The sequence below is a fragment of the Poecilia mexicana genome, unplaced genomic scaffold (genome assembly GCF_051168715.1).
Source record: "Poecilia mexicana isolate PSO_F unplaced genomic scaffold, ASM5116871v1 scaffold_2, whole genome shotgun sequence".
Classification (NCBI taxonomy): domain Eukaryota; kingdom Metazoa; phylum Chordata; class Actinopteri; order Cyprinodontiformes; family Poeciliidae; genus Poecilia; species Poecilia mexicana.
Genome location: NW_028263371.1, coordinates 48,106,046 through 48,128,890, shown reverse-complemented (window position 1 = coordinate 48,128,890; position 22,845 = coordinate 48,106,046). Strand labels below are relative to the sequence as shown.

General features: G+C 39.2%; 1 protein-coding gene across 3 annotated transcripts in view; it reads left to right on the top strand.

Moving 5' to 3' along the window:
- The window catches only part of asic4a (acid sensing ion channel subunit family member 4a), a 129,021-nt gene extending 106,663 nt beyond the window's left edge, over positions 1-22,358 (top strand). Inside the window, exons 1-10 of one of the 3 annotated variants that reach the window (XM_088002036.1) lie at positions 5,634-6,247; positions 6,413-6,557; positions 8,003-8,130; positions 8,235-8,388; positions 14,870-14,923; positions 17,071-17,224; positions 19,371-19,462; positions 19,602-19,681; positions 20,686-20,796; positions 21,456-22,358. In XM_088002036.1, the coding sequence (XP_087858162.1) occupies positions 6,488-6,557; positions 8,003-8,130; positions 8,235-8,388; positions 14,870-14,923; positions 17,071-17,224; positions 19,371-19,462; positions 19,602-19,681; positions 20,686-20,796; positions 21,456-21,635 (1,023 nt within the window). In that variant the 5' untranslated portion in view covers positions 5,634-6,247; positions 6,413-6,487 and the 3' untranslated portion in view covers positions 21,636-22,358. Of the gene's footprint in view, positions 1-5,632; positions 6,558-8,002; positions 8,131-8,234; positions 8,389-14,869; positions 14,924-17,070; positions 17,225-19,370; positions 19,463-19,601; positions 19,682-20,685; positions 20,797-21,455 lie in introns of those variants that run through there. The other 2 variants (XM_088002034.1, XM_015001834.2) reach the window with 2 other exon arrangements.
- Positions 22,359-22,845: the final 487 nt, after the last annotated feature.

Here is a 22,845-nt window from a genome sequence, read left to right as displayed (position 1 = left end):
ATGTTCTCTTCCATCACTCAAATTAATGCAAAAAAAAAAAAAAAACAATCCCTCTAAGACTGGAAGTCTTTTTAAGCAACGACAATACAGTATTATTTCTGAAAAAATGGGGGAAATTATGATAATTTGATATAGTATAATTTTCTTCTATAATGTGACCTATGTATGATCAGGGGCGCTGCTAGGAATCTTGGGCCCCACGACAAAAAAATTAAATTGGGCCCCCAAGTCCAGCTGCTGTTCAATTTCTTGTGTATTTGACCCGTCAAAAGTGTCACAATTTTAAAGGCTCCCAGCTGCCATCTTCCTTTGGTCCAATCCTGATACGAGCACAATATTCACTGCTAGTGAATTTTATATGCAACAGTCCACATACTGCATGCAAATAGGTCACTTGAATTTTTTTCATTATTAATTTTAGCATAGTGAACAATATAATATGGTACAATATGATGTAGACAACACATACAATATGATACACAATCATTTAAAATAATAGAAAATGATGCTGAGCAATGCTACATTATATGCTACGATAGAAAACAGAACAATACATTTTGATGCGATATCAAGATGTTATTCAACATGATTGGTAGAAACTGACATTAGTTTTAAAATTTGCTTAAAAATATTTTCAGTAGGAATCCGGAGTATAAGTGATATAAAGTAGAAATGATAGAAATTAGTTGGGTTTTTTTTTTTCAATCTACCAACTAATCACGGTAAAGCTTGTTGATGATATAATCATCCACAAGTGGGAAGCAGCGTGAGCTCAAAGGAAGATCTCCTTAAAAAGGCAGGTGCAAAAACACCAATTATCTGGACCTGGTTCAGATTTAACATCCCGCGGTCTTACAGCGATGCTCAGGAAGAGTGCGGCAGATGTCACGGTCTGCAAAGTATGTGGAATTTAGGAAATACAAGCAATTTGTTTTACCACCTTAAAGCAAAGCATGTAGTTGGCTAAATACCAGCAATGGAGCTGACTACAAGAGTCAGTCACTACACTGGGAATAAAAAGCAGAATTTCACACAGATATCCGTTACATTAAAATGATTGAGTTTCTATGTAGAGATAGATTTTCCATTTAACTTTGATTTATCCAGGTAGTCACCATTGAGATTATGTTGCTGCCAATCAGGGAATGACAGGCAGCAACATAACAACAAATAACACAAAAATTAGTGTTAATCAAGCTTTAACACATACAAATACATACATTTCACTCAGTTAGTATGTGATTTTTTCATTACCATAAACCATCACAATATATTAACGCGATATGAATTTTGCAGTAAAGAAGCCATTTCTGCCTTAATGAGTTTAAAATAAGCAAAACGAGAAATGAGAAGGTTTTCATAGTGTAGCCCACCTCTGCAACAATCCAAGCACAACATTAAAAAAACATGTAAATAGCAAGCTTATGTGACATTGTTATTCAAGTCTCTGCTGGGACGTTGTAATGAAGCCATTAAAGCAGAAAACGCTCTCTGTCAACCTTAAACCTTCATGAGCCGGCCTTAATGGTTTTTATCTGCCAATCAGTGCTCTCACACTTACCACCGCCCTGTGTAAATGAATTCAAATCCTTCTTGCTCATACTCGGAGAACCACCCGATGACATGCAGCCTGCCTGGAAATGGATGTCCTCCGGTGAAGCACTGAAGTGATCCCTGCAGATTCTCTAAAAGGGAGAAGTTAGGACTGTCAGATCACGGCCGTAAAACGAGGGTGTTTAAAGGTTTAGCCCACCAGGGCTTCTGAATTACACGCTAAGGGCCTGGACTCCAAATGCATTTATCATGGAGAGGCAGGAAGGGAAACAAGGCACTTTGGTGAAAAAACTCTGGCAAAAAGGCGCACCATGAATTTGCATTTAAAGTGTTCACATTGTAATTGGTAAGATACAATTTATGCTAATTTGATGAATTCAGGCAACGGAAAACTGTGTTTCTTAATGTTTGTGCCTTTCCACTTTCACACTCTCGTCCAAAGAAGTTAAGACAACGTAATTTATGCCGTTTCATTGCTTTTACTTTACAAACATCCACAGTCTATCACTGAATAAAGAAAAGAGAGGTGAAAGAGAAACATGTCTCAGAAGAGAGGCTCTGCAGGATGAAACAGAACGCCGTCCATCGGTTTCACATTACATGTATACTTACATTTATTTAGAAAGAAATATGAAATGACATTCCAGGTACATTATGTACTGCAAAAACACAACAACAAGCTGCTATTCTGGAAACGCTGAGATGGATGAATACATTTTTAAGAAACATTCACTGGAAACTGATCACATTTTCTGCACAGAAAGTGACCATTTATTTCCAGTTGCTAAAAGCCTTGGAAAAGTATTCATACCAACTTTTTTACATTTTTTAGGTAACATATTATTTGAAGGGGTGTGCATAAGACTCACATGACACTTTTAATGGACTTTTAATGCAATTTTTAATGCAAATTTGCGTTAAAAGAGTAATTATTTACCGAATGACACTTCATGACAACAGTTGTAAATATTTTTGGAGACTCCATGTTCATGACGGGTGTTATGAACACCTCTTCAAATAAAGTGTTACCACAGTTTTTCACGTTACAATCAAAACCGTGTTCTTCTGACCCACACAAAGCAAATTTGGAAGATGCCTGGTTTTCGTACTTTGTTGTGTGCATTCGTATTTTGTCTCTCCCGAGTCAGTTAATAGAAAAACCTTTCACTGCAATTACCAGCAGCTGGTAGAAGCAATTATCTGCATCTACCAGCTGTGCTCATCTAGACACAAAAACACAATGTCTATTTGTTATTGCAAAATAGTTTGTTTTTTGGCAACACACTCATACCAGCCCTGTTTGGTCCGTTTTAATAAAACTCTGGCTCATTTCTCCTGAAGTCTGAGAATGCGAATTTTGATGTGGATCTTAAAGCTAACTCTAAAAACCTCGGTCTCGGTTCGGTTGAAGTGAACTTTGATGCTGTTCAGATGAACACCGGGCGGACTCGAGATCGCTCCAAAAGCAGGAAGTGAACTGCAGTTCAGAGCATTCTGGGTAAATATAACCAAAACAAATGTGAGAGTCTACTGCTAGTGGGAGAAATGGCTTGTAGTATTTTACAAAAAACTAAGGGTGGAGTTTTTTGGCCAATTGCCAGTCACTGATCCTTTACAAAGCCTTACCAGCCCATTCGGATTTGGCCGATACTCTGAAATGTTGCTCAATATAGCAAGAAAGTTGCTGAATTGGCAACAGTGGAGTGACTGTTGACTGTAAATGTTCAGACATGAAGTGGTGGGCCGGTCTATCCGTCACACCTCAGAGAGCAGAAGAGGACAGTGATTGATTTTCAGACCTTTGCCGAGGTGGATAAGATCGGTGGATAAGATCGGTGGATAAGATCGGTGGATAAGATCGGCTTCACATGTAAAAACCAGCCAATCACTAATCTCCCCAAAATTAAGGAAATCGGCACAGATAAAACAGAAGACGAATCCTACAACTGCTAAAATCTGACACCACTTCACTTTTGTTTACATTTCGTCACAAAGGAAGTTGCGCTCATGTCTTCTTCAGAGGTTTTCATATAATTTATTTTAGTGGTTCTTTGTGCAGGATGAACACAAGCAAATGGGTGAACAGGTTTGTCAAATGGTTTGGCTCGTTTGACACAGTGCAGTGTGAAAGCGAACCAAATGTTGCAACTTTATCAAACTATCAGATATGGAAACACCCTTAAATAAACAATATGACACACAGAACAGATTAAAAACAGCCATTATTTGGGGTTTAGGCTCCTTTGCTTACTTTCAGATACTGTAATGGTTCAGCAATTGTTAGTACTGGCACAGCAAAGCCTACTGTTTAAATGCCCTAAATGTCACGTAAGCAAACCTCTCTCTGTTAGGTGGTGTGATAGCTCTGGTTTCACTCAAAGCAACACAATAAATCCTTTCTTTTCAGTGCCCAACTTCCACGCTGCCGCTTTGTTTCAGCTTGTCGGCAGCGGTGCCAAGTCCCCGCTTGGGATTTGCCCGTGTCATTCCTGTTACCTTTGCTAAATTTGGTGCTGTATGTAACAAGAGGAAAATGCTCCATCAGTCTCATTGTGGGTGTGGAGAGAGGAGCCGGAGGAAAGTTCAGTGGCTGAGAAATAAAGCAGTGGAAGCTCTGCCAGCATCTATTTCCTGGGTGAGATGATGGGAGAAATTCTCCGTCCTCTCTGGGGATATCATTTGGAGACACACAGGCGTCCTTCAGAGGCAGAAGTTTTAGAGCGGAACCCCAGCTCTTGGTAAGGGTGTTTGGAGCGTTTCTGAAGTAAAATCCTCCTTTGCCTCGGTTGGTTTGCGCCATCAGATAAAGACTTCCAGTTGAGGCTTAAGTGTGTCAATGAACCCGGGTGGAGGCGGGGAATCAGCAGCTTACCTCCGCAGCACCCGCCAAATAGAGATTAAACCATTTCAGCCTAATAGCACATGTCAGTCAAAAGTCACACTTGAGTACTTGAACCCACTCTCCTTTGCCAACTTTCATTTTATAATCACTTCCCCTTGAAAAGATGTCGCAATTTACCAAAATGCAGAGAAAAGCGGCTGAAAATCCACATCAGAGCTGGAGCCGCCATCTGTAATTGTCAACCGTTTCTCTGAATCCTCAAACAGGACTCGATTTGAGTGTAACCATTTCTGATTTATTCAAAGACACACGCGTGCAAACCAGCATGCTCAAACACCATGATCAAAGCCCCAGAGATATATTACAGCACCAAAAAAACACAGCTGTCTCTCTGAGCAGCCGCTTTTTGTAAACGCTACTCGTTTCTCTGCTCTAATCACTGTTGTGGACATCGCGAAATTACCCACCGCTCCATAGAATTACTTGACTGGATCCAATAACAGTGGCTTTGATTTGCTGTTCAGCCGTCTCACAGGCGGATACACCCTGTGGTCTGTAAATGAGAGCTTGTGCTGTTCAGCCAGTATCCCTAATTTAGACATCATAGGGCTCATTAGGTGTATCAAACTGATATCAAAGTCAGAGCACAGATAGTGGTGCTTTAGCAAACACTGGTGCCGTGACAGTATCCCACAAACTATACGCCTGCAGGGGGTACAGCTCTGTTTTAATATCACCGATTTTTCTCCAGAGATGGTTGAAAGTAGTGGTGGGCGATCTGGACTTAGAGTTTTAAATCTGGACTGAAAACCCAACTGCTTATGAACCATCATAAGTGAACCACTGACCAACATTTTCATGTGTAACAATGGCACATATATATGAATGACTTGTATCACTAAACTGCACATAAATTGCATGTAATCATATTTTGAAATTTACTGATAAACTAAGCACTCTCTAAACAATCTCACTGACGAGTGCATGTAAACTTCTCAGGGAGCGTACTGCACCATTTTTTGCACAAATATACACCAGAACGTCTTCATTATTCCATAATCTGTTAAAAGATGCAAACAATAAAAAGATGCGAGAAACAACAAATCTCCCTCACACATCCGTTGGTGTTTTTGTCCTTAAAAAGGCCAAACACACACACCTGCAGCGCTCTTTCTTTGGAAGCAGTGTGTTGTTTGAGCACGGTGCATTCTGCATCAGCTTGTAGAGAGATCCAGAACTGGACACCTGCCATTCCTGGTTATGGCTGCTAAGTTCTGATTGTACCTTTACAGTTCAGTGAAGGGATTGCACAAGTCCTCAGCTGAATAGTCTTACCAAACAACCTACACTTGGAATCAAATATCCAGGATAAGAAAACACACACACACACACACACACAGAGACACGCATTGCATGCGGGTTGGGCAGAGTTTCTATCTGTATTTTTTTCATTTTGTTGGCTGTGCTGCACCACCTCTTTTGTTTGCATGTGGCTCACGGTTTGTGCCTTTAAAACTCCGAGGAGGGAGCAGTTAAACGGCTTGTAAGCTGAATATTTTCTGCAGTGCAGCAGTTCAGATGAGAGGTATAAACAAAGAGATGATGTGTCCCCACCGAGACAACTCCCCTGATAGGCGGAGCTGTGATAGCTCATTCAAAACAGCCTCTCTATTATTGTCTTTTGTTTCCTTTTGAAGAAAGATTAAAAAGGAAAAGTCTGCGTCCTTTTGACGTTACAGTGGGATGCTGGTACTACTGAGCAGCACTGTGTAGTGTCAGAAATTGATTCAAAGACAGCTTATCTGGGCCCATGAGGGAGCGAGCCAGCAGACTGCATCCAGAGGTTTCTGGGTAATATTCAGCTGCCTGTTCAGGCACAGATTGAGCTTGTTTATTTTTATTTTTATTTTTTTCCCCGGGCCCCGTATCTCTGCAGTCGTTTCAATGCTCCGCTCGTCAGAAGCGGCATGTGGACTTTGTCATGTTTGCAGTGACGATATGAATCTCTGTGTGCAGGTTTACACCAGATACGGGAAATGCTACACTTTTAATGGCAACAAGACAACATCCAAGAAGACGAAGCAGGGCGGAATGGGAAATGGGCTGGAGATCATGTTGGATATCCAGCAGGACGAGTATCTGCCCATCTGGAGAGAGACGAGTAAGGCCCACAAACACCCCACCGCCTCAAAACACAGCATAAAATAATCATTTAATTCATCATTTCATCTGCACCGCACTGTAAACACACAGAGCGGTGCATGTTGATTCCTCAAACCTCAGTGTGTTTTACTGGGAGTCTTTTAAATGAATCAAAAGAAAAAAAAAAAAACGTGCAAAATTAAGAAGTGGAAGGAAATTGATTGATTTTTTTGTTTTGTTTGTTTTTTACAAAATACGCCTAAAATTATTCATACTTTCAGTATATTTAGATTTAAAAATTTATTTTCAACCAATCTGAAATGACCTCTGAGATGAGAATAAAAATATTTATTCATATTTATTTAGATTTGATTTTAAAAATAACGTCCAAGCTTTGTAATTTTTTAATAAATAAAAACGATCTGTATATGTTTTTTATTTGTAGCTTATGAAATGTTTAGCAAAAGCCTTTTTGCATGTTCTCAATGGTGCATTAAATATTTTTCTTTGGTAATGAGCGTTTTGTCAGATTGCCTGATCAGATCCAGTCTTTTTCCTTTTCCTGCACTGCAAAAACATAAAATTTTACCAAGTATTTTTCATTTAGTTTATAGTGCAAATATCTTAGAACGGTGAAAATATGACAACACTAACTTACAAGTAACTTTTCAACTTTTCTTGTTTTAAGTTAGCTGAAACAAAAAGTCCCAGTCATAAATTAAACAATCTGCCAGAGGAAAAACATGTTTCCCATATTTTAAGTCAAAATGTCTTGTTCTATAAGCTGGGAGATTATTTCACTTATAATTAATATTTTTCATCAATATTAAGGACTAAAATCAAGCTCCTATCAAAATCAAATAAAATTTCTTCTGACCAGAAGAAACATTTCTGTAGAAGATTACACTCAATCTAACTCTACCTGGTTACAGTTGGTGGGGATATGAATTGAGTTAAATACAACAGAAAACCTGTTAGTTGGACAGGTTTAAGCTATAACAGAATAGTCTGGTTAAAAATGGCTCCATCTGTGCAGATCTGTAGGAAATATACCCCAGAAGACTTCACTTAGTTTATTTATTCAGCACCTGATGATGCTTCATTCACTTTAAGAAAAATGAGCTCAGTCCAATCATACAGACAAGCACAAACTCCCAACAAAACACACTAAAGTTTGGTTGTTGTAATTCTGTTTTTAAGTCTTTTTTACAGTGCTTTTGTACATAAAACATGGGATTTGTTAGAGGGAATTCCTGAACAACACACTACTTTTGATCTGTGCTTGTTCTGTTGCTGCATAATATTCTTCCCTGTTGGCTTTTGTTCCCCAAACATGCTCGAAATGCGGTTCGCAGTTAGCATCAAGCTGAATCTGAGCTGTCAAACAATGCCGACTCCTGAAATCCCCGCGTTCACTCTGCCTCCGCCACTGCACTCTCACGCTCTGCTTGTTTCGCCGCGTAGATGAGACGTCCCTGGAGGCCGGCATCCGGGTCCAGATCCACAGTCAGGACGAGCCTCCCTACATCCACCAGCTGGGCTTCGGCGTCTCGCCCGGCTTCCAGACCTTCGTCTCATGTCAGGAGCAAAGGGTAGGCCTTTGTTCATCCCTGCTCTGTTGCTGTTGGTGCCGCCCTCGCTGAAACCGTCCGCCGCCGGAAGCTCGGCCCGGTCTAATAAATCTCTGTGTACTCAGCTGACCTACCTGCCCCAGCCCTGGGGGAACTGCCGCTCCACCAGCAGGGAGAAGTTCCCGGGATACGACACATACAGCATCAGCGCCTGTCGCCTGCTCTGCGAGACCAACGAGGTCATGCGCGTGTGCAACTGCAGGATGGTTCACATGCCTGGTAAGAAACGCAGAAAACTGCACGTGTGAAACAAAATCTGTATAAACGTCACGGCGGCGAATTAAAGCCACGTACAAAGGAAAAAGAGACGAGGACGTTTCTGCCAGAAACCTCAGAAATGTTCCAGAAAAAACAAGGCAATTTCTGTTTCAAAAGTCAAAAATTTGTAAAAACAAATTCAGAAATTTCAGAGTTTTTCCTACACACTTTCTTAGCTTAATCTCCTTTTTTTTGTTTCTAGAAAATGTTTGACTTTTCAAACTCAGAAAATTCCTTGTTTTTTCTTGAACATTTTCTAGAAAATTCCTCCTGTGTTTTTAAAAACAAAGGAAAGTTATGAGTTTGAAAAGTAGAAAATTTGCAGTAATAAAAAACACTCTGTTCCAACATATGGAGAATGTAGACAAAAGGCATCACATGCAGAACTCAGTAATTAGCAGCCTTGTCCTGACTAATACTTTGGTCCAGTCTGATCATTTTGTCTCCAATTCATGCAAATGTCTAAAAAAATCCAGCTTTATTTCCACCTAATAACGGGCGCTGGCCCACACTTGGTGTTGAAACAGAACAAGGATCCCAAGTGAAGGAGAAAATGTTATGAGAAAGGTTTGCAGAAACATTTATCTCCAAACCTCAACGAACCGAAGCAGCCAAAATCCCTCCATAAATGTTATCACAGGCTGATAACATCATACAGAAAACAACTGATTCAACTTTTTCCAGCTAAAGATGATTGCACCAGATGTTGCGTCATGTGGAAAACGTTTCTCTTTTTTCTTTTTTCCCCAAGCTTTTATTGGCAGTTATGAAATCTTTCCTCCTGCAGTGACTGTTTTGTGATTTGTTCCTTGGAATTAAGCTGAAAGCGTAACTGAGGTTGATTGGAATGTCTTCGGTTTCCACTGATGTGGTCACAACCGTTTTGGAAGCGATTAAAGTGAAGAAATGTAAAGCTGTCATCACAGTTGCCATAATTCATCCCGTTGGGCTCAGCGTGCGGAGCCATTAAACCGCTGGATTAAAAGCCAGAGGGTTAATCAGAATCGGCACCAAGTGGCACAAGTGAAAGAACTGAGATTTTACGGTAATAAACGACACGAAGCAAATTTACGTCTTCAAAATTACTTTCAATGAGAATGCTCATTACTTTTCACTTTTTCAAAGAAAACCATTTGAGCAACCTCCCTGTGGAGAATCTGAATATGCTGGAGAGTCGGGCTGACAAACATCAGGCCAGATATTTGCGCTTGTGCGTCATCATGGCTTGAGAACAGGAAGTCAAAGAGCTGAGTCACTGAAAGCAAACTGCTTGACTGATGTGGCTAACGAGCAGCGAGGAGGCCAGAGCTCCCAGTTATGGGCGGAAATCCACACCGTCTCCAATATCACGCCACAGCTGACACTTAAAGACACCAAAATGAATGACTCGAGTAATCTGAGGTAGAAAAGGTTTGAAGAGCAACTTCTAAAAGAGGGAATCCAGCCGATGTGGCTGTCACAAGCTCATAAACCACTGGAGCCGCAATCCAGTTCAGTTCATTTAAAAAGCACCAATTAGCAGCAGGTGTCATCTCACAGTGATTTACAAGGAAACTAAATGCAGCATTTATTTGCAGAAATAAAGAGGCGATTCATCCAGTTCATCCCAGTCTTATGAACAGATCCCATCTCAGTGGAAGCTTTCAAGTGGCCTAGTTAAAGCAAACACGGCTGGGTGCAGGTCTTTGCTGCTTGGACATCCTCCAATGTCAAAGTCTGAGAAGAAAAGTCAGAATTCTGAGATTGAAGGAAATTTTTGATTGAAAATGTCAAAATTCTGAGAAGAAAGTTTGAATTCTGAGCTTAAACACAGAATTCCTGCTTAACTCGCACAATTAAAGCCAGAATTTTAAAATTAAAGTCAGATTTATGAGAGTAAGGACATAATTATGAGTGAGAAAAGGCAGAATGCTAATTTTAATAACAGAATTACCAGATTAAAGTCAGAATTTTGAAACCAAAGTGAGAATTCACTCACTTTCATTTCCCCAGATATGAAAATTCTGATTTAAGAAAGTCTGAAAAAAAATTATAAATTCTCAGATTAAAGTCAGAATTTTGAAATTAAAGTCAGAATGGATTTAAAGACAGAATTCTGTGATTTATGTTTAAGTTTTGAGACTAAAAGCTTCATTTTGTGGGGAAAAAGTCAGATTTTTTTAGTTGGAGGATGGAATGTTAAAATGTTTTACAGCATTTTAATACGTGTAACTTTGACTGTGTAGTTTAGATAAAATCCACAGTGACTTTAAACTTGTGCTCCTCCTTATTGTAACGATGACGTTTGGAGACACCTCAAGGTTTTTCCAGGAGTCATAAATGTTTGAAATGTTTTTAAAATCTGCTCTACTGCGTAACTTCCTGCTGCTCTCATTCATCTCGCATATAAAACAACCAGAAAAGCACCTTTCCATTCAAGTCTCTGTGTGCATGTTCACAGGAAAATCCCCTCCGTTTTCCTTTTCATTAGGAATGCAGTGACTTTATAACAAAAGCTACCTGCAGATCCTTTGATGGAGACTTTAAACGCTTTGCTGTCAGGCGCAATGTGCTGCTGGGGGAATTTCTGGATGAACTGAAAGTCATTTGAAATCCAGTTGATTTATTTTAATTGTTTTGTGGACCTCTTTAAATACCCTATCAGAGTCCAGGGACCATCTGAAGGCATTAGAGAACTCTTTAGATCTTATCATAACACCACAGACTCAAAGAGAGAAGAACAGTTCATCTGTGAGAGGTTTAAATAAGGAAATTATTCACCTGAGACTCTGCAGCCTCAGTGTGTGGCTGAAACCTGAGAAAGTTTTCACACGCTTAACTTTTTAACTATCTTATCATGTTATTGCTTAAAAGTTAGACTTTATTTGGTAGATTAACACAGAATTGCACCAAATTGTGACGTGGAAGGAGGACAACATGTCAATCTTTTTCATTAATGAAAATCTGAAAAGTGTGGCATGCATTTTTGTTTAATTTCTTTAAGTCAGTAGTTTACATAAACACCTTTTGCAGCTTTTATAGCTGCAAGTCTTTTGAGGAATGTTTCTACCTATTCTTCTATGGACTTCATTCATTTGCCCATCTACCTGTAGCTGCCTCAGCATACCTCTGCCACCACCATGTTACACAATGAAGAGTGCTCTCTGTAAAAACACAAAATCTTACCAACTGTTTTTGGTCCAGTTTCAATTGGAAGCATCTTAGGCCACTTGAAATGAGACCTAATTAACATACAAGTCACTTTTTTGCAAGATATGAGACCTAGTATTACATAAATAAGTCCTTCATATAGTTATTTTTTTTTAGTATTAGTTCCACTGGCAACATTATTTTATTTATAACAAGACATTTTTCCCCAAGTTATAAGGTAAATAGTCTGTCAGTGGAACTAGTACTTTTTCATTAGAGGTTACCTAACCTTGAACAGCTTAGTATATATTTATGGGCTATACAAAACATGTTCATTAGAGTTTTTACAGAAAATCATTCTTGGATAATAAGATTGAAGTCTGGTCAGTTCTGCCTATTTTGAGAATGAGATGTCTTGTCACTTTAAATCCTCCAGCTATATTCAGCAACTGGTTTCTGGATGGTAAGTCAACAACAAAACTCTTGTCGTTTCCAAATGTCCTGGAACTCAGTTTGGGTTGCTAGGTAACAGGCCAGGCTTTTCTGGGGTTGCTAGGTAATGGGCCAGGTTTTCCTGGAGTTGCTAGGTAACGGGCGGTGCCAGCGAATTTGTTTTTGAAACTGAGGTTTTTGCATCGGGTCGGTTTCCAGACACCAAAAAACATTAACTAAAAACCAGCTGGGTCTTTTTTTAAGCGCTCTGGATGTTTTTAGAAACAGTTGAGACCCAAATGGAAGTACAAAAACATGCAAAATGTCCCCTTTGACTTAAAACAAGCTCCTATGTCTTGCTGAATAGTTACTTGTAAGTTAGTTTTGTCTTATTTTAAGTGGACTAAGATATTCACACTAGAAAATACTTGGTAAGATTTTGTGTTTTTGCAGTGTTCACACTGAGGCGCAGTGCTCATTTTTCTGCCGGTTTGTCTGCAGGCCTGAAAACTCAGTTAAGGACTCTGATCCAATCTATGTTTGAAAAAAAATTAATAATGCTTCTGATAAGTTTGAAGATCTCCCAAACCTCTAAGCTGACATTATCTTGCCAGGGTTATTTCTCTTCCAAAGCGCCCCAGAGGGTCGTAGCAGCTGACAGGTAATGAGCAACCCCACTTGATGGGGCAGGACTAATGCATGTGGGGCAGCCCAGAAGAAAAGCTACGTCTTGAATCGCCATGTAAAGGAGAAGTTGCTGTCAGAAGAGAGTAACGCCTCAGAGATACCACAAACCATCGCTTTGCAACATCAGCCAACGGTCTGCGCTTACCGCTTCTTTGCTGACATACATGTCATCACCATACCAAGAATGTTATAGTTTTAATGCTGACGTGGATTAAACTAAATGTGTACATGACTAGCCTTAAATAAAGGTCAAATATGGTAAAAATAAATGTAATTTGAGCACAGCATACCTAGTTTTGTTTATTTCTAAGTAAAAACACTCCGTTTTAAAATCCAGACTGCTCTGTTTACTGACAGATGATGCAGAATAAGAGCCTTTTCAACTGATTTATAGTAATGCAATAGAAATTCCTGGTGGCAGTGGTTAGGATGATTATTGTGTTTTATTATTTCTTCTCATTATTAATTATGATTAGTGGTTTAACAACAACAGAAATGACCCCATCAGGTTGCATGAAGCTGCTGGTGACGCAGGACAATGAGGACAAACATTTTTTACTGCCATGATGTGACGACACATTGTCCCTTCAATAATGTAAACTGTTCCTCCCACAAGTTTTTCCTCTGAGCTGCTGTTTCCTGACGAGGAGCGCCTCAGATTTAAAGCTTTTAACATTAAGCACAAAGGTTTTGTAGTTATTTACTTCTAATGTGAATATTTGCTGGAGTTTCCTGTTGTTTAAATTTCACTCTGTGTCTCAGTATTAAAGGTATTTGTTTTCTAAACGTTCTCATTTTGCTGGGCGCTCTATGTGTTAAAGTCATGTGAATGAAAAACAAAGCTGTGATTTTCATGATTTTCTATTTTCAAAATACTTGTTAAAACACCAAGATAATTTATTTATGTAATTATATTCATAACCATTTTTTTTACATTTCTCCATGTCTCAACCACAAATTTCGCATTTTTGGGGAATTTTATTTGATACAACACAAAGTATTGCATAATTGTGGTACGTTTGGGAAATAATATATGATTTTCAGCGTTATTATTCTGATTTTATTTTTAAAACATGAAAAGCATCAGTGCATTGTGATGCTACCACCATGTTTCACAGTAGAGGTTGGTTACGTTAGTTTTCTGCCTCACATAAACCAAAACGTTTGATTTTACAGCAGAAAACTTTGTTTGCTGGGTCTTTATGTCAAACTTTAAGCTGGATTTCTAATGACTTTTTCAATCTAGTAGTTTTCTCGTTGACAAATTTTCTCGCCTGAACTGTGGATTTCTGTGGCTCCTCTATAGTTACTGTGTTTGCATAATTAATGCTTTAATGAGATTAAATTGCATACAGCTGGAAGGAGTCTGGTTGCACTGAATTTTGTTTTACATTTTAAAAAGCATAAATTATTCTACATAAAAAGGTGTTCAGACACACTTTGTTTATCTTATTATCATCTTATTATTATTATCTTATTTATTTTGGTCAAAACCTTCACAGATTTATTTTAAAAGTAACAATTCATGAACACTGGGACTCTTAAACAGTGAGACCATAAATTGTATGTTTTATTTAGAGATTTGCAAGATAAAAAATTAATATTTCAGTGCCTCCGTCTATTTCTATATTTGGGTTTCCACCACAAAAAGAAGCTATTAAGTTGTTCTTGTCCTTGATGTGTGGACAGCAGACAGAGAATGGCTTTTTGCCTCTTCTCTCAAATACATCTGGAAATGTAAAATATATATAAAACATGAAATCAGACGGCGGCGGCTCTGATTTTAGAGAAAAAGATATCGGTCGAAACCTTTTAATGTTTCTCCACAAACATTAGCCCCATGAGTGTTTCACTCCCAGACAAACTCACAAATACAAATTAATTGTCCTGCTGATGGATCCGTGTCATTAATGACCTGGGCAGTGTGTGTTTGTCTGCAAAGAAGTGGCTTGTTGATTGGTTTTTAAAGACTGCCTAAATATGCCTGGCGGGCGGAGCCAGCACGCTCCATTTCTCCGTGCAATCAAGGACGGACGTCCAAGACGGCGCAGCGCGCCTGCTGCCTTCGTTTGGAGACGAATGATCAGCTGCAGAGGAGCGTTGTTCACAGACGCGCTGCCTCGTTGCAGCAGACACGGGTCACTGAGCATTTTGTTTCTGATTGATCAAATTCACATTCTGCTCTTATTTCCAGGAACTGCAGATATCTGCCCTCCCAGTAAAATCAACTGTGTTGACAAAGCGCTCGGTAAGAAACAATCTTCCTTCATTTCTTTTCCCATTACCCCAAAAACACAATCAGTAAATACGATAAGGGTGTTTTTTCATATTCTCTTAGACTGGATATTTTAAAATTACTTTTTCCTCGTGGTGATTTGGGTACTTTAGCGCTCTATGGCTGCGCTGCTTTCACACTGAACGTTTCAAATTAAAGCTGCGCTTCATTCCCCGGCGCCCATCAGCCTCGACTCTGACCTCACCTCCCCCTTCAGCGGATGTCGTATCCGAACCTTGGTTTCAAAGAAACTCCAGTGAAAGGGGCCCATTTTATTGACTTGGCTGGACAATTATCATTTCTCAGCCAAATAAGCCAGAAATTTAATTATGTCTCCCTTCACTGAATTGAAACTCTGTTTAAAATGTGGCTGAATGAGATCTTAGATATATCTTACAAGAATGGGTCGCATTCATGAGGGTCATATTCCTGAATCGAACAGATGGATCCACCACTCCGTCAAAGGTGAGGTATTAAAAAATAATTTCTGCATTTATGTAGAGCTGCTTTCTTCCTACATCAGACAGACGTAGGCCTCCATGCTCCTGCATACAAATAACCTTATTGTTAGAGTTGTAAAATCCATAAATCATCAAGTTATAATTACTGCTTTCAGTGCTTCCTCTGCGCATTTTTAGCCAGAACTGAATGCTTTCAGAATTTTAAGAGACAGGCTGGGAAAGGGAGTGCCATTGTTTTAGAGATCATAAATATGTATTTAATGTATTAACATGCCAGCCGCTTACTGTATGTTTGTCTTAATTGAATAAAAGGTACTATATGCATTTTCTTCTGCAGACTTGTTCATTTAGTTAGAGAAAATGTATTCTGCCGTTATTTCCGTGAATTCAACTGCTGCCGTTCTCCATCAGGCGATAGTCTGTTGATTCGTTGTGAACCCTGAAGACGCACTGATCAGTTTTCTGCCAATGTCTGATGTCCAGTTTTTGCAAAGTGTTGTGCTGCAGATAAGCATAGAAATCGATTCCAATTTATTTATAAGATCTTTAAGATAAGACCATACAAGAAAAGCTTTTAAAATGTTTTTTTGTCTAACCTTTCTGCTTGAGGGGTCATTAATTATTTATACCATATGCAGAGGCAATTTGCATTAAATAGTCGATATACAACTGGTTTTGCTAAGGATGAAACCCTTAAAGGAGACTTTTCAAAATGTTTTCAGTGTTTTACACTTAAAACAAACAGTGTTGCATTCCTAAAACAGGACTCCTGTGTTTTCCTACAGAAGATCCTAAACTTAAATGTTAGCTTTCCAAAAGGCTAACATTTCTAAATCCAACAGGTTTCATGACAAACAGAGGCTGAGTAAGAATAGTTAAATAACAGAAAATTTGATGTATAGCAAGTCTTGCTCTCTCTCTCCCTTTCTCAGCCAGAATAAACCAGACACCCTGCAAAAACACAAAATCTTACCCAGTATTTGTGGTTCAGTTTCTAGTGCAAATATCTTGGTTCACTTGAAATAAAACAAAACTAACTTACAAGTAACTTTTCAGCAAGACATCGGAGCTTGTTTCAAGTCAACAATTCCTTACTGGCTCCACTGGCAGATTATTTCTCTTACAACATGGGAAAAATGTCTTGGTATAAGTGAAATACTTAAAACAGGCTCCTATATCTTGCAGAAAAGTTACTTTAAATTAGTTTTGTCTTATTTTAAGTCTGCTCAAATACACTTAGTCCATGTGATGAACCATCAAGGTGTACACTGACTTAACGTGGCTGTAAACGAGAATCAGCTCCAGAAATACTCCAAGGATAAGCCAGTACAGACGATGGATGGAAGGAATATTTACCGGAAAACGAACTTCTTTGGCTCCAGAGTCATGTTATGTATTTGGATTGTTCAGAGTTGCTACGGTAACCGTAACCCTGGGGACGAAGGGTCGATTGGAACAAGGCAGTCGAAGACCAAAATACTTGATCAACAGTGGATGTTACAACACAACAAGACTGAAACGTGTCCGTATCTTCGATGTTATACCGTGGCAGAAAGGGACTGAAGACATAACAAATCACTTATCTGATTATTTTCATTGTGAAATAAGTTTAATTCAAGTTAAAATCACACCTTATGTCTGTTGAAACTGTGTTTGCAGCCCAGCTACAGAAGAACAGTGGGGATATCTGTCCATGTGAGACGCCCTGTAATCTCACCCGCTACGGTAAAGAGCTCTCCATGGTCAAAATCCCCAGCAAGGGATCGGCTCGCTATCTCTCCAGGAAATATGACAAGTCAGAGGACTACATCAGGTACGGAGAAGGACCTGCAGCCAGAAACAGGCTTGCTTTAAGCGGCGATGTGTTGCTCAGTTAGGGAGTCATAAAGTATGCCCTCCATCCTGTGAAATATAAAGTAGAATCAATTAGATTTTCATCCAGGCATCAATTTATGTTTGTTCCAGTAAACAGATGTTGATTATTGGAACTCTTTTTAATTCAATCTAATGGTAATAAACATTTATTGCTTTGTGTTATATGAGTAGAAGTAATTACTATGATGAAGTGGGAGTATTTGTTTTCCACTGTTAGTCTTTCTGTCACTGAAAAACATGCATCTCAACAGCAATTTGACTGGTTTCAGTAGAGCTAAGACAGTGCTTCATTTACTGTTGTAAAATATTACATCTATACATGTGATAAGCAAGATTTAAATTTCATAACATAAAGCATTCATATCCCTGGGACTTTTTCACAGTTTGTCATGTTACAACCAAATAGTCAGGATATTTTATGGGAATTTTATGTCATACAAAAACACAAAGTCTACATTTACACTAGCATGAGAAAATGGCTGCAACAGATGCGCAATTATACAACCGTTCAATGTTTGACAAGCAGAAGTACCACCTCCTGCACAACCAACTAGAATGTGGCAAGTAGCTTCTGAATTGTAAATCAACAACAAAACACTTGCTATTTCCAGCAGCCATTGTACAGTGCATGTAGAAACCAGCTGACCAAATGTCCTGGAGTTCTGCTTGGGTTGCTAGGTAACGGGCTGGGCTTAGCTGGGGTTGCTAGGTAACGACACAGTGGCCATAGAATGTGTCGTAGCAATTAGGAGGTTTTTAAACTTCTCATTTTCCAGACACCAAAGAAACATTAAAGACTTGGGTTGTTTTCTATTTTATCTCTGCACAAGATGGTACGAAATGTCCTCCTCTAATATGTAATGCACAAGTTACCAGGACAATGGGACTTACCTGACTTCAGTGTTTAAAGCTTAAAGTTTTGTGCTGTTTTTCTGTACTTGGACCCCGAAATATTAAGAAACTCTTAACTATTTGCCTCTTTCATTTTCCAACAAGACTGTACACCAGTGCACAAAGCAAGGTTTGCATGAAGGTGTTTGATTTGGAAGAACTTGCCTGGAACAGAGTCCTGACCTCAACCCGATCGAACACATTCGGGATGAATCTAAGCAGAGACTATAAGCCGGGCTTTCTCATCCAACATCAGTGTTTGACCTCACATATACACTTCTGGAGGAATTGTCAAAAATGTCCACAACACTCATAAAACTTGTGGAAAGAATTTCCTGAAACCAGAAGCTGTTAAAACCTAAAAAACTGATGTCATAAAAACCCGTATGTATTAAAAATTGGTTGTCACTCAAGCTTACAGGTGTATCAAAGCTGAAGAGGTTATACTTTTTGGAATATACTTCATTCGGTTCCTGGCAGCGTCATCTGAATCTGACTGCTTTTATATCAGATTTAGTTTTATCTTGGACTAGAAGTGATATTTTATCCAATCTGTTTGTGTGTTTGTAATTTTAAAGTGCCTTGAGATGCTATTCATTATGACTTATCTATATAAATAAACATTTACAGATTTTCTTGAGGAAAAAACACATAAACACTTATACTTCTTTGCATTAATCTCTCACAATGAAATACATAGATTTTTATTGTAATAAAGTGACAAAAGGTGGAAAAGTTCAAGGAACATCAAGTAAACTGTTCTGTGGAGCACTTGCTAATATTTAAAGCCAATTCAGTGCAGGGGGAACCTGTAACGCCTCTCAGTGTCTAATCAACTGGATATAAGAGCGGATCAACGTGGCTAAACCACAGAGCCCATGAAGATTCACAACATTTAATATTACGAGACTCTATAAACTCCAGAGAGACCAGAGGATGTGAGTGACTAAGCATGCTGTTGGTGCACGTCCCGCTCATCTCCGTAAAACCCTGAAAGACCTCATTATCTCACAATCACTGGTTAGATCCATTCAAAACACTGTAGGCCTCGTTATCCTATCCTGTGTTAACGTGACCAGAAAGATGACTTGGTGAATTTATTTTAAATTAGGTCTATTTGAAGTGAATAACAGGGAAAGAACAGATGTTTTCTGAATTGCTGTTTTCCATCTCTCTTTCTTTTCTTTTTACAGAGACAATTTCTTGGTGTTAGATATTTTCTTTGAAGCACTGAACTATGAAACAATTGAGCAAAAGAAAGCATACGATGTCGCAGGATTATTAGGTAAGAAATCCTCTCTTTTAAAATTGATTTATAAGCTGTCTTTTCAAAACTGGAGCTCAATTTTGTGAAGACTTACAGAAAACACAAACACCCTGTGACTGTCGCTGCTTTCCTTAAGCATCGGTGTTCTGTGTTTCAGGTGACATTGGAGGACAAATGGGTTTATTCATCGGCGCCAGCATCCTGACGGTCTTAGAAATACTGGACTACATCTATGAGGTAAAGTCTTCAAGTTGCTGGATTTGAAACAAAACCAAGAGCTTGTTACTAAATATATTGTTGACTTTAATCCAGACAAAACGCTGATTAAGTGAATCTACATTCTAGTTCCAGTGCAGAAGTCTGTGAAAACTTATTGAAGCATGCATGTGATGTTGTTTTTTAACTTTTAGTCATTTATTTAAGCCATCAGTTTGTTGGGACACTCAACTGTCTCCAGCTGGCTAGCTATTCTTATCAAGGGAAACCTGAAAACTTTGGACTAAATCGGTAAAAAAACAAAAAACATGTGACACTATGTGTGTTTCATATCTGTCAAAATCAATAATTATTGGTTAGTTTTTTTGTTTTTAATGTCTGAAATACTGTCTGCTTCATCCTCAGTTTTTGTTCCCCGCCGTTGTTGTTTACTTTTAGCAGTTATTTTAGTCACAGTGGCGGAAACGTAAACTGCTGCTACGCAAGTTACTCTAGAGGTCGTTGCTAGGTAACCAGAGAATAAGTGAGTTGCTAGGTAACCAAAGAGTGAGTGCGTTAGTTGGTGTCACCCACTTTGCTTAGCTAGACGTGAGAGGTTTCCCAGAATGCTGTGCAGTTCTGGATTGGATTCCAGTGAACTTGTTGAATATCCTGTCTGACGTATTATCTATTGATATTGATCAAGTGTCTGTCATGATTATATACTGTTATTTATTTATTTTCAAGCTAAACTTTGTAGGTAATGCTCCTTTTTACAAGCCATCTTCATTTGTTTGATACACCGGTACCACTGGCAGCTAATTAGCCATTAGCATGATGCTGCCGCCACCACGCTTGACATTTGGTACGGTGGTCTTAGGCTTAGAGTGAAACATGAAAGGGAAAGAAGAAATCTGAAAGGGGGCAAATGCATTTGAGCACAAAACTATATATGAATACAATGATTTTACACAGGATTCCTCTTCCAAATGCTGTATTTCTTTCCCGTTTTTTTTTCCCGCTTGACGTTCTCTCGGTGAAACCAGCTGATCAAGCATCGGCTACAACGTCTGCTGAGACCGCAGAAAGAAGAGAAGAAGAATACCCAGCCGACCACAACTGTTGCCACAGTGGGTCTAGAAGAAATGAAAGCAAAGGTACTGAACAAAAACTGCTCTGTAATAAATTACTCTTTCCCTGTTTTCATGCTGAGTGTACATCCTACACCCTCACCCTGCAGCACTGCAGCCAGCTGTATTAGAAAACAGCAACTGGATAAGTAATAGAGAAGCAAATTAATATTTTTCCACCACATGAGAATAAGGAGTGTAATGCTCCTAATTACTTTTTAACCACTTTGCAAAACACAACCTCCCCTGGAGCTCAAATTCATTATTACACAACTTAATTCTGAGGTTGCTTATTTTCTAAGCAACAGACTTCTCATGTTGAATCTAAGCCGGAGTGAGTCGAAGCCTGCTCTGCATATAGTAACTGTGACAGATGGTGAGTGATTTGGCCAAACAGCTGTGGACTCCAGCGGTGCTTCGGAGTCGGAGGCGGGCCTCCTCTCCCCCCAGGAGTCACACAGAGGTGAAGGAGGAGTATCGCACTGGCTGCTGCATGGTCGTTTATAACAGGGGGGTTTTGTTCGTCTATGCTAGGCTAATCACAGCTTTTTGTTCAGTTTCCAGCCATAACATTTACATCCCAAACACTGGAAAGATGAAAACAAAAAGCTTGTGAAAAATGAACTGATTTGTTTTTATTCAATATTTGATCCTGGTCTTGACTTTGTTTTGTCTGCCTCCAACAGGAGCCCAATGACACGACACGGAGTCACCCAGAGGGGGCGTACGCCAACACGATCCTCCCGAACCACCACGTCCCTCATCCTCACCCGCACCCTCATCCTCACCCTCTTTCTCACCCTCTCCCTGCGCCGCACCAACATCGCCCGGGACACCACGGCGTATTTGAGGACTTCGCTTGCTAAAGCCAGCTTTTGTTTCCAGTCCTGGTGACAAAACAAGACAGGAACTATCTGTGTTGAGACAAAAACAGATCCCCCCTCTTCCTCCTCCTCCTCCTCTTCTGCATCTCCGTTTGTTTCTTTGCTCTCACCAGTGAAAAGCTACAGCCAAAGTCAAAAACACTAAACTTGTGCTGCTAACAAACCACTTGTATGTACAGTTTAGGCACAACTCAGACACGGCTTCTTCTTCTTCTTCTCCTTCTCCTTCTTCTTTGTCTGTTTTTCTCGTTTTGATCTGAATGGGAACCAAACCTAACTCAGCGCCGCCTTGACTCCTCGGAGGCTACAACGACCAACTCTTTGGTACATGATCACTACAAGGGATAAGAGGATAAATGCACTTTAAAAAGGATGTATTTATTCTGTTGGCATCTATTTTTAATTGTTAATAATATTACTACGTCTGTGTTCCTGAATCTACTCTGACTTCATGAAGCTGTATCAGATCATTACACTTGATAAATTATGTAATTATTTAACAAAGTACTATTATCTGTCTGTTCTGTATTGTATACAAGATAACAGTAAGCGAACCTTGTTGGTGTTGAACCATCCGAAGTGTGAGTGGATTTATTTAGGCTGAGAAAGGAGCTAGCAGCATCTTTCCACATGAAGCATCCTGTCCGGTTTGTGATGAAGGTGTTAGAGTAGCAGTGTACCTGTACATAAACCACAAAGTCCTACAAGGTTTGTTTTCATGGTTGTTTATATTTAGTTACTATATAACTTATGTAATATCACTTTTAATTATTTATACATTTTAGAGGAGTTTTTTTATATGAAAATCACGATTGTAGCAAATACTGTCCACTGACTGCCGAACATCACCGCAAAGGTGAGAAAACTGGATAACAAAAGTATCCGCAGCTCTTGAGCTCATATTTTGTCACATCAGAGCCACATAATCCATGTATTTAATCTGGACTTTATGTGACATACCAACACAGAATGATGCATCATTTTTCTTGTCAATCTGAGCATTTTCCAGTGAAAGAAGCTCCACAGCATGATGCTGCCACCGCTGTGTGGCGATGCTGCCGTCCTGCATTGTGTGTTTCTCTTTCCATTTTCAGAGGATTGATTGAGGTTTTCTGCAGTGGTAAAACTTGATATACCCCTTTAAACTTTGTTATAAATTTATCCCTGTCCTGTCTGCTGTCTTCATTAATAT